This window comes from Pteropus alecto, unplaced genomic scaffold (assembly GCF_000325575.1).
Source record: "Pteropus alecto unplaced genomic scaffold, ASM32557v1 scaffold146, whole genome shotgun sequence".
Classification (NCBI taxonomy): Eukaryota; Metazoa; Chordata; class Mammalia; order Chiroptera; family Pteropodidae; genus Pteropus; species Pteropus alecto.
In genome coordinates, this window is record NW_006442107.1 from 23,658,762 (window position 1) to 23,671,643 (window position 12,882).

The 12,882-nt window shown below is 44.1% G+C and overlaps 1 protein-coding gene across 1 annotated transcript in view; it reads right to left on the minus strand.

Annotated features, from left to right (window-relative positions):
* The window catches only part of CABLES1 (Cdk5 and Abl enzyme substrate 1), a gene marked incomplete at its 5' end in the record, with an annotated part of 101,658 nt that overhangs the window by 32,063 nt on the left and 56,713 nt on the right, over nt 1-12,882 (minus strand). Inside the window, one exon of the mRNA XM_006920031.3 lies at nt 4,739-4,816. Within this exon, the coding sequence (XP_006920093.3) occupies nt 4,739-4,816 (78 nt within the window). The remainder of the gene's footprint in view (nt 1-4,738; nt 4,817-12,882) is intronic.

Consider the following 12,882-nt stretch of genomic DNA (forward strand, 5'->3'; position numbering starts at 1 on the left):
TCTCCCTATCCTAGAATTCTTTAATTCGTACCTTCCTATTCTATAATTGACAAATACTCAGAGGAGGAAATTACATAGAATATTTTTCACCAAAGACTCTACCTAAAGTTGCCTGGGGTTTGCCCTTGGAGGAGGCCAGGCTGCAGTGTAAACCTGTAACCTTCAAAACCATCAGAAGGCCACTATCCAGCACGTTGGCCACCGGGTTCCCCAGAGGCGACCCTCCTGTGGCACATGCACGGAGCTCTGTCATCACCCAGAGACATACCCATTAGCTGGTGCCACTTGCTACTTGCTGGTCTGGAGCCTGCAAGCACAGCCCCACAGGGGTGGTGGTTGAAGGGAAAGAAATACCCTCAGCTCTCAGGTGAGCACAAGCACGTTGGGGACGGCCGCTGTGGGGCTGGCAGGCCCCAAAGCAGAAAGTGCTGCGCCACACAGAGCCTGCAGCCAGTCTGCCTCCTACCTCTGCCCCTGCTGCTCTGCCTCTTTCTGTGAAATGATCATTGGAGAACCTACCATATGAAGTGGTTCTGAAGATTAAAAAGCAAATGTATATAAAGCACTTAGAACAATGCCTGGCATACTCTAAGCATTACTTGTGTTTCAGCTTATGCTATTACCTCTATTCTGTCATGTTCACACAAAGGTTTGACTACACTGTCAGCAACATTAAAGAGATATGCTCTTTTCTCAAGTATTAGTATTTGTAAATCAAGGCAGGAAAGAACAGTTTGAAGACTGGGGCAGTTGTTAAGTAATCGAGGCAGCCTGCTTCAAGCAGAAGCTCTAGAAATAATTTTGTGTATAATCTTATTGTCAGCTTAGTATAAAGCTGGGTAGCATGTAAAATGACCCCAAACGTTTTGTTGTTCTCAACCCTGTGTTGATTAAGTCCCTATCCTTGTAACTCATTCCAGGACATATACCAAATAAAACTGGAAAAAGTCACCAGGTTTGAAGATTCTTTTAAATCTCAAATTTTAAAAAAACTGGACAGAGAATAATTATTCAGATTGGAGTTCTAGATTGTTAGTGGATGGGGAGAGTGAACAGACAGCACGTCCCAATCATAAACTCTTTATGCAACCAGACTTACAGCTTCCGCATTAGCAAAGCTGACAAGAAAGAAAACAGAGACAAGTTATTTGAGCTTGCAGGATCTCTGGAGTCTCATCAAACCTTCCCATTGGACAAATGAGGGAACTGAGATGCAGAAGGCTGAGTGATGAACGTGACAGTGATAACCAGGACAAGGCTGTGGTCTCCCAGCATAGCTCACTTCTTTCAGTCTCTTCTTTTCTCCCCTTCTCCTCACTATAGAGGCCTGAACATGGCAGTGACCATCACCAATGGGATTCCAGCTGGGATGGTTCTTCATTGAACTCTTTCCGTATGTCAGGCATTCTAGAGACCCTGCCCAGAAGTTCCCAAGGAGCCAGATCATCCATCTTCTGACATTCTCAGAGGTCGAAGTCAAGGCTGGAATATCCTTCTCCACTTCTCTAAGACCTCACACTTCCACATGTAGCTAAAGAGCCACCTTTTCTGGGGAATACTCCCGGACCCCTCCATCTGACTCCTTCCCCAGCACTTCACCCACTCACCTACACGCAGGAGTCACTTAATTGTTTGCTCTTTTGTTTGATGGTTAGTATATTAGCTTATTTCTGGGCTCCTACCATTAGAGGGTAAGCTCTGTGAGGAAAGTGACTTTCTTTTTCACCATCATTTCCTTACTGCCTAGAACAGTGCCTGGCACATCGTAGGTTTAATAGATTTTGTAGGGAGCATAAATGAATTCTGCTGTGCAGTGGTGGCACCTGAATTTCAACATAGATAGCAGGCAAGAATGGCAATGTACTTGGGCAGAAAGGGATAAAGAGACTTTATATATATACATATATATATATGTATATATATAAATATATATGTATACATATAAATTGGCTTTTACTAAAAATTATAGATTTACTATAAATGGGGACAGTGATAAAGATTTGGGGGCACTTAAAGTACTCTCTAGCACCTCTTGCCCCACCCCCCAGTTGTCTTGGCGAGGTTGTTCACATGTCTGGCTTCCTTGCTTGATCGTAAACTCCTGGAAAGCAGGTCTTACTCATCCCTGCATGCTCCCAGCCTCTATGAGGGCCTCACTAGAGGCAGAAGAAATGATTAAATGACTGAATGCATGAATAAATGAATGAATGGTGACACCTCTCCTAAGACTGGCCTGTCTGCTTTGGTCAACTGATGTCAGGAGCCAAAAGAAATGTTCAGTTCAGTTTAAAACCAAGAATAACGCTTTGGGGTCAGGGAGGGAGGGCAAGCCAAGATGTAAGAATGAGACTTGGGAGGCTCCATGGCAGCATGAGAAGCCAGAAAACAAAACCGGAAAGAGATAAGGCCACCCTGATGGATGCTTTCCATATAAAGGAGGTTCAAGTACACAGTGGATGAACTTTTGAATTTCCTGTTTTTAAAACTTTCTTGTGATGAAGCTGAAACTGCACATTGTCCCTGTCAGCAGAGTGGTTTGCGCTTGTCTGGAATAATCAGGCACATGTGGTCTAGTCCATGTGCATAAATAAGTACAATGGAAACATGGGAGCCAGAAACCAGAGTCAGCAGTCTGGGGTGGCCGGAGTCCTGGGTTCTGGTGTTGCTGGTTCCGTTGGGAGTATGGGTGAGTTCACTCCACCTCCATGTCTAAGGGCCCGAGCTATGAAACAGGGAGGCCACACCATGTCATCTCTAAAGCCCCTCCCATCCCTGAAATGCTATGACCTAGTCAGAGGGAGAGCTTTAGTATAAAAGCAATTTTCCACAGTGAAAAGGTATTAGTTAATATGTATATGAACTAAAATAGTTTAAAATATATATGTATATAATTTACTAGTATATTTTTATTATTTGAACATACTTGTTTCCCAATGACTAGCAAAAATGTCATAATTGTGATAAATGGCAGTTATTCATAAATAAGAATCTGCTCATTAAAAAATTTAAAAAGCAGAATGCTCCTTAATCCTAGTGCTAAATCACAATATTTTGAACGGTGCTCACAGTTTCTTATGTGAATACTTAAGTAACATATGCTGCAGAAACAGGCATGTTCTTTTCTCTTAGGTATCATAAAGGATCCGATTATGTGCTTTGTTACAGAAAATTAACCTTTCTGCATCTCGGTTTCCTCATCTATAAAATCTGAAGGGGTGGTGAATTTGAGTTTGTCTATGTCCAAGACGAAAAAGGTTATGTGCTGTAATCTCACGCACTCATTTTGCTCTTCATCCAGGGCTAACCGGCAGAATAGCTGAATCTACTGATAATCTTATAGGTGACCCTTCCTGAGATACAGCAGTCCCTCCTTATCTGTAGTTTCGCTTTCTGCAATTTCAGCTACCCGCAGTCTGAAACATTAAATGGAAAATTCCCAAAATAAACAATTCGTAAGTTTTAAATTACGTGTTAGTCTGAGTAGCGTGATGAAATCCAGCGCCATCCTGCTCCATCCCATGTGGGATGTAAATTGTCCCTTTGTCCAGCGTCTCCATGCTGTCGATGCTCTCCACCCACTAGTCACTTAGTAGCCATCAGACTGACTGTCACGGTATCACAGTGCTTATGTTCAAGTAAACTTTATTTTAATTAATAATACCACATTCACATAGCTTGTACTATAGTATATTATTATAATTATTCTATTTTATTATCAGTTATTGTTGTTAATCTCTTACTGTGCCTGATTTGTAAGTTAAATTTTATCACAAGTATGTATGTATAGGAAAAAATATAGTAAATATAGAGTTCAGTACTATCTACAGTTTCAGGCATTCACTGGGGGTCTTGGAACATATTCACCTACAGATAAAGGGGAACAACTGTAAATAGTGAATCAGAACCAGGGGCCACACTGCCCGCATTTCCCCACAGGGCAATGGTCATGTGTGAATGGTGTGTGGTTGTCACAACAACCAGAGGGCGATGCCAGCATTTTGTTGGCCAGAGCCAATGCCCACAATGCTCCCAGCATCCTACACAGTGAACTGTCCTATCCTACATACCAGCAGCTCCTCGACAACAAACACTAGATGCAGTGAACAGGTAAGGGGCGTGAGAGCAAGACTCAGAGGAGGAAATGAGCAGAGTTCCAGGATGGGGAATGAGGAGGAGAGGCTTTGCAAGGTCAGAGCTTCATTCACCTACCTTTTTTCAGAGCAAAAGGAGGTTGATCTAGAGAGGTGATCATTCCTCTAGATTGTTGCAAATCACGTAAGTCTGTTCCTGGTACCACTCTGCTTTGATATTTGCTCCAGCTTGCTCGTCGGTTTCCAGCCCCAAGCCCAAGATACAAGGAGATAGGACAGCCACATGGTTTGTCTAATTCCTTTCCTGACCTACCTTTCTCCAAAAGTTGACACGGCCCTGTGGAATGGGGTGGGCCCCGTATTGTTCTTGCTTTCCAGTATTGGAAGAGGTGACAAAATGTTCATTTAGAAACAGCAGGCAATATAGTGAGGGCACACATATGCACACATGCATGCACACACAAAATAACAAGGAAGCTTTCTGGTTGAAAAGAAAGTGGAACTTTTTTTTCTTTCAAATTTACACATACTGAATTTGTAATTTCAAAGTGAGGCAAGTTATTTGAAATGGAAAGGGTAGCACATTATGCACATGGTATCACAACTTTTCACCCAGAGAACTACAAAGCAAGCATGCATATACATACCCAATGTGGGCACTGTCTCGATACGGCAGCACTGAAAATATACTACAGAAGGATCTTCTGCCACTGATAAGGACTATTCTAAAAAATGGGAAAAAAAAGAACAAACAAACCAACTAAATGCAGACTCTTAAATTAAAAAAAAAAAAAAAACTCTAGCAATTAAGCATTCATGGAATTCACAGCAGTATTTGCACACTCCCGCCACCTCCTCTGACAGATGGTGTTCTGTGCTCCTTGCAAAATGCAACCTCAGCACAGCAGCAGTAGGCTGCCTCTTCTTATCTAAATGTTAACATGTGAGACACTGGCGAGGGTCTCTAGAGAGTATACACGAATCCTTCCTCCAGTGAGAATTGCTGGCTGTGGGCTGCACATGCAAGATGGAGAGAAAGTTATGAGTTTGGAGGTGCCCAGTGCTGGGCCAATGGTCATGCTACATTTAAATCGATTTCTATTCTGCAGTATACAATGCAAGAGCGATTGTGCCAGAAACCGTGAGCAGGAAAGACACTCGGATGCCATTATGATCATTAGGTTTTTTTTCTTTTAATATGCTGGCAGCACGTTAGGTTCCGAGAATAAATTAAGGGAACAATTACATAATCAGTCTTAGCCTCCATTCCTGCCATAAAGATACTACTGGAAACAGTTCTACATGATGTTCTTATGCAATCAAAGGCCACTTAAAAAAACATTTTAAAAAAACTCTCAAAAATACTTATCCTGGCATTTGAGAATAACATTTGCGAAAGAGAACTGCTGATGAAAAAATGGAGAAATGAGTGAAGGAGATTACAAGAACACTCTTTAACGCAATGACAACACACATCGGATATGGAACTTATTGACTTTTGTAAGTAATTGTAATAATAAAACCAGGGAAAAAGCTGTACTACAAACTGCATCAAGGTTTGGGGATTCTGACCTTGTTTTAAAGCTATGATATTAAATTGCCTACTTTCTCAGGATAAAGTCGGGTTCCCTTGGATGCAAACTGTCTTAGCTCTGTCTAGGGCCCTCTGTCTTCTAGCTCTTTCTGCCTCTTTGTCTCCACACACACGGTATTTCTTCCTGCGCCTTATTATTCATCATCTTAAAGGACTTGCTGCACCCCCATCTTAAAAACCACTACTGTTCCACACCTCTATCCTTTGCATGCTATTTCTTCTGCCTGCTATGCCCTCTACATGGTACACTTAGTGAACTTCTATTTATCTTCAAAACCTAGCTCAGAGGTCACCCCCTTAGGAAGCATTTCCTCTCCTTTCACTGAGTTGCTCATTCTCTTTTTGGTGCTGCTTCCGTTCCTTATTTCCACTTCTGGGAGTGCACTGATCACAAGTGCTGCTAATCATTTGCCACGCTCCTCTTCTGGACAGTGAGTCCAAGGGTTCAGCGCACGGCAGCCCCTCCATAAACGCGTCTGGGTGACACCGTGCTTCAGAGCAGCACCCAAGCACCCGGCACTGGTAGGACAGGACTGCGGCTATTGTATTCCACTGGGGTTCACGTCTACAGTGGCTGGCAGGACCAAAGCAATATTTCCCGCATCGAATGCCAGCGTGGTCACCTTTGTATGACTTCAGGCAGCATACTAACTCTTCTGAACCTCAGAAGAGTTAAAAAATAGGATGAAATTAGTAACAATCTTATTGAAATGTAAAGAGTAAATAAGTCCATATGGTAGAGATAGTAAATAATATTAACTGCCTAGCAAATAATACACACTCAATAAATATTGTTTTTACTAGGGACCACCTTCTTGGGTTGGGGTAAGTTTTATTAGCCTAGTATTTAGATTGAGAACCTCTTCGGAACTCTGTGCTAAAATACACAGGCCTGCTCAGACATGAAAGGCCATGCTCTAAAGACAGCTGAAGGTTGACACACATGGCCTGTCTACAAAGATGTAGAACGTACACAGAGATGTCTCTACTCTCTCAAAGAAGATGTTTCTCAGCAGATACCACAGATGATGTCCTGGTCACTGCTGCAAGGACAGGGTGTTGCATCCAGTAAGTCTCCAAGGGTTAAATAGGTCATGAACAAACCTCCCTGCCAAACACCAGCCTGGCTCCTTGGGCCCTCACCTGGGGGACCAGCAAAAGAGCTGACAGTGCAATGCCCATGTCAGTTTACTTAAGCAGAAATAATATAGCTAATATTTATTAAGTATCGATTAGATGCCAGATTCTAAATGTTTTAACTAAGGAGGCACAAGTGAGTAAGTGTGTGCCAAAGGTGACACATTAGCAGGTGTGACTGACCACGAATTTGAACCCCTGCTTTTCTACTACTATGTCCCTTGATACTTTGCTCTTCTCTAAGACTTACTAGAAAAGTCTATTCCTGTGGGTTTGACTGGGTACCCATGGACTTCTTGGACACCAAAAAATCTGCCTTCACAGGTTTTTGAGAGTGGCTTTCCAGGTCACCAGGCCGAGCATGGGGTGGGGCCAGAGGGTGACTAATAACAACAGCCCTGTCATCAGAGCCACTGGAGCCCTGGGTGGCCCCTTACTCCTACTCTGCTTAGCCTGGGCCCCTTTCCCAATGGAAGGAAAGAGGTTCTACATCACTGCTCCCTGCTACCCACTGAGGAGCAAAGCCTATAACTACTTTCCCTGTGTCACTTGACATCCATGTCTTCTGCAACACAGAGGAAGTAATGTGTCGAACAAACTCAACTGGCTTAGTGTACTAAGTTTTCTTCGTTACTTAGTGCTTATATGTCCTTCTTTCCCACGCATAAAACTTGTTTGGACATTTTTAATAGAACAAAAAAATGAGAGAATATCAATGTATGTGAAATGTAAGCATTCTTTCCAAACTTTCAACCACAATGCGCCTGTTAGCAAATGAGCTGCATTGTTCTGCTAAATGAGCACTCACACTGTGTGGTCCTCACCATTTAGGTCTCAGAGGAGGCTGAGACCTAATGCATAGGTCAAGTTTAGCAACTACGAATATGGAATGTTTCCCAACAATTCCAGTAGGGTTGATACTTCTCGGTTGGCCATTCTCAAGCAGCTGGAGCGGGGAGGCGGTAAGTAAGGAACACCCCATCCTTGGGCACTTTCCTTTCATTTTTTTATGTCCAGCCATTCTGTAGCCTCTCACTTTCCAGAGGGACCAGAGGAGAAATCCAAAGCAGAGATCCACAGAGCAGCTCTGCAACAGGTTTGCAGCAGTTCAAGCCCTGAAGAGCTGGAAATAGCCAACAGAGCTCGCAAGAACACATCCTCCATGTTTCCTGAAGTAGCTCTAGAATCTGGGAGGGACTTGAGGCTGAACCCAGAGCAGGCAAATATTAACAAGTGGCATGCTCTAGTCAACTCTGGTCCTACACTGACAACTTTGAGCGCTATGGCTAACCACTGTGTCTAGAACCCAGAGAGTTCATGTGAATTTGCAGTTTTGCTCTTACGAGCATCAAGCAATATCCTCCTCCGAGTACTTGTGTATTTGTGAAAGAATTAAATTAGATGCTAGTGAAGAATGACGTAAGACGGCCAAACTCCATTTCCGATGGGCTTTAGAAATTGCCCAACTCCACGTCATTCCTTCCGGCCACTGTAGCTATCTTCTTTTATGCCCAAATGGCATGCAAAAGGCCCACATAATTTTCCCCATCTGTGACATATAATGCTTTACTTGGGAGTCAAGCTGACCAGAAAGCATTACACAAAAGATTATGACTTCAAAAGAAGAATCAACTCGAGAGAGATGGGCCTTTAAGGAATTAAAAATCACATTTCCATACACAAACATCTGTCAGAGAAAAAGAAAAATAGCAAAAGGAAAGGCTCCCCAGTGCTGCAGCCCACATGGGCAGAGCTCCCTCTGGATACACGTTTTCCAAACCCTTCCAGGAAGCGCTGAGCGTGTTCTGCAGCTGGAAGACCATCTAACTTTCTTCTTCGTGTAGCCTCATTTCCGTGCTTAGGAAAGTGTTTCTGGTATGAGAAAACGTGTGGCTTCAGGCCACAAAGCTTCCACTTTGCCGGTGAGATGCTAGAGTCTTCAGAACAGCCAGAAAGTATACAAGGGCCCCCACAGTTGTCGGAGTGCCACGAACCACTTTCATTGAATCTGTTTTCAACCCCTCAGTCCAGTGCTGACAACGTCTGAGCAGGCAGCGTCCAATGCCATCAGGGACTCCTAAGTGTTCCCGCTTAAGCCAAAAACTTCTTGTTCTATTTCCAGAATCCTGAGGAGTCTCTGTTGGCTGTGAAAAGGTTTGAGCTCTTCCAGGTGGAATATTCCATTAGAGCAGAAATATTCTCTTAAGGACATAAAAACAAGCAACCAACTTCAAAAGTTAGAGCAAAGAAAATCACTTTCACAACAATGATGGCTGAGTATAGTGATGCATAAACACAGCCTAGGTGTGTCCACGGCCCAGGAGTCCACATTAGGTACTAGGTACACATGTAAAAACGCACTCTCAAATTCTGTAGTTCATTTCCCTATGTGCCCTGGAAGCAGGAAAAACACACTTAAAAATACTGGTGGTGTGGGTTGAATTGTGCTCCCCAAGAAGATACGTTGAAGTCCTAACCCCCCAGAACCTGTGAATGTGGCCTTATTTAGAAATCCGGTCTTCGCATATGTAACCAAGTTAGGATGAGGTCATACTGGATTAGCGTGGGCCTTAGAGCCAATGACTGGATTTAATAAGGAGAGAGATTTAGAGATACCCATACACGCACAGAGGGAAGAAGGCCATGTAATGGTGGAAGCGGACGTTGGTGTGATTTGAACAAAAGGACGCCGAGGATCGCTGGCAGCCACCAGAAGCTGGAAGAAGCCAGGAAGGGTCCTTTCCTAACTTCAGAGGGCACGTGGCCCTGCAGGCACCTTGATTTGACCTCTGGCCTCTAAAACTGAAATATATATTTTTGTTGTTTTAAGTCATTAGTTTATGGTACTTTATAGGGCAACCCTGGGAAACTTACATAGCTGGCATTCGGTCACTTTCTTCCTAGTTGTTCTGTGGCACACATCACCTGCTCAGGAAGTCCTCTGTGCCTCATGCTGTTTGCTGATGCACAAAGTGCACAGAGACAATAATATTCCAGTTCAGCGAGCTAGAAAGAGGGAAGGAGCCTATGGACAAGAGGGACCTAGAAGCCTGAGCAAGTGGTAGAGCTGGGGCCTGGGACAAGCACTTGGGATTGGGGCTGCGTCCTGGAGAAGTGGGATTCCAATAAGTGAGAACTGGAAATGGAGAGGCCAGGATGGAGGGAAGCATGACCAACACAGTGATGTGTGAGGCTACACAACGTATCAGAGCAAGAGGAATTGGGGGACATGGAGCTGGCACAGATCAGGTGGGATAATGCATCTAAAGATCTACCCTAAGCAGTCCACAAATACAAGATGGTGGTATTATCATCAGTGGCTGATCATATTACCTTATTATGGCTGCTCATACTACCACCGTCTCCATGGCCACTTTCATTACTGCTAATAGTACTGTGATGGCAGCATAGGCCTTCAGTGCTTGCTAAGGTATACCTTATCCTACAATGCAGGGAGTGGGGGAAGATTTCTGAGAAACAAGTTAAATGATCTTCCTCTCCTCCTCCCTCCCTTCCACACTATTTTCTGAGCACTTACTCTATGCCAGACATTGTGCTGGTGCTAGAGATCCGATAATGAACAATACAGACAAGGGCTCCATCCTTACAAAGCTTACGGTGGGGTGGGAGATGTTTACACAGGGGTGTGATTGCCCTGGAACAGTAGACGGAGCTATAGAGCACATCAGAGAGACAGCTAGCCTGGCTTAAGGGAGGCCAGATGGGCTTCCTGGAGGAAGTGACAGCTAAGCTGAGACAGGAGGGGATAAGTGGCAATCAGGCTACAGGAGAAGATATACTGGCAGAGGGATTGGTATGGGTCAAGGCTGGGAGGAGAAAGAGCAGAAGGCCTATTTGAGAAACTGAACATGCGATAAAACCCTCTTCCCTGACCTCCACCTGCCTGAACCACCAAGGTCTCCACTCCCCTCTGTGTATCACTTTAACCAACACCCACGGCACACTCACAGCTCAGGCGGGGAGGCTGTTTCCAGAATACCCACACCGAGTCGTCCACTTACTAAGAGTTAGTCATGTATGTCTTCACCAGTAGTAATTGTTACTTCTACTTGTCTTTTTTCATGAAAGACTATACAAATGACTGAGATGTGGAAAAAAAGAAGAAATGCTGTTTCTATTAAAAAAATGAAGAATGCTTTTTAAAAATAAACAAGGCAAGTCACTAAAATAAATTTGCATTAGAGGTATGGGCAAGACATCTATAAAATATAAGGAAAAAAATGTAAAAATACAAAAGGATTTTACACTTAGGTTCTTGGGTCTATTTAAAGAAGTCCGAGCTGGACATGTCAGCAGTGGGTGTGTATGATGATATGCGAGGTTGATACCACAAGACAAATCCCGATCCGTGGGAAGCATATGCAAAGAAAAGGACTGGCATAAAAACAAACAAACAAACAAACAAACAAACACTTGAATGATCACCAATATGCTTTAAACTAAAGCACAATGTTTAAGCTACATACGTAATTTTTGTGGGTATTTCTTCCAGTGTTTACTAACCTCTTTCCTTTACCAAGCAATTACTATAAATAATTCAACAGAGCTGGAGGATGATGTGGGGGTGGAGGAATGGTAGAAACCAGACTGGCAGGCCAGCTCCTGAAAGGCCACCTGCATCTGTGAGGGAGCCAGTCCTGGGATTCAGGAGACCTGGGACTGGTTAAGATGGTGATGGTGACTGAAGCTGTGGTGTGGATGAGCTTCCCTAGTGATAGGGAGTGAAGTGAGAAGAGAGGTGGGTCCAAGATAGCAAAGCACATAACGGCAGTGAGAGAGAATAAGGGAGTATGTGAGTTTCCTGAGGCTGCTATAACAAAGCACCACACGCTGAATGGCTTACACATAGAAATAGACTGTCTCACGGTGCTGGAGGCCCGAAGTCCAAGCTCAAGGTATCTACAGAGCCATGCTCCCTCTGATGAAGACACCAGGGCAGGATCTCTTTCAGACCTCTCTCCCAGCTTCTGGTAGCTCCTCGGTTGTGACAACATAATACCAGCCTTCGCATGGCCACATGACATTCTCGCTGTGTGTGTGTTGTCAAAGTTCCCCCTTTTACAAGGACACCAGTCACATTACATTAGGCGCTCACCTTGCTCCAGGACAATCTCATTTTAACAATTACATCTGCAACGACTCCATTTCCAAATAAGGTCACATTCTGAGGTCCTGGGGGGTGGGACTCAGCATAAGAATTTTGAGGGAACACAATCCAACCCATAACAGGGAGACAGGAGGAAACCAAGCAGAGTGTGGTGTCACAGGAGTTAGCAATCCCTTCTTGAGCCTTCTACTTGCTCTTCCAGGGCAGCACTGGTAGCCCTGTCCTGAAGGTGGCCCCTGGCCCTGAGCCCTCTTCTAGCTATAATTACGGGTTTCTTCTCAGGCTGCTGCTCATATAGAGTCAAAGAAAAAGCCCGCATAACCCCTATGCTTCTTAAAGAGATAAGAATAATAAAAACTTAGTAAGCCTGTGTGTGGTACTGACCCAGCAATAGCCCCAGCTGGCCCCAGAGCACAAGCATTCCTACAGCCCAGTGGGTGGTCCACCAACCCAGCTCCTTCCTTCCTCCAGCCACTCACAGCACCAGGGAGGGAATAAGGGAAAGTCAATGGGTTGGTCATATTTGAGAGCAACTCTGGGGGATATTTTGGTGGTAGAAGAGGCTGAGCCAGGAGTCTCAGTGAGGCCTGGGGATTACTGAAGGCTCCTTCAGTCTGTCCACTCACAGTCCCTCAGAACCGAGGTTTCACTGGGCATTGGTTGTAAACACTGATGATGAAACAGATAAAGATGCTCCCTGCCAGCCTCCTGCTGCTGGGGCGATGGTTTTAGTTTTCTAATGAAGAACAAAAGTTCTGAGAGGGAAAAGCTTGCTTGGGAAGGGGTGGATATTGCAAGGGGTCTCATAGAAGATGCTCAACATCTGTCAAATTGGATGGATTCATTAAAGGAAGAAAAGGCAATGACATTTTCCATTCAAGAAGGGCAGTTCAGAACTGGTAACTAGCTGTTTTAATTTTTAAAACATGCCA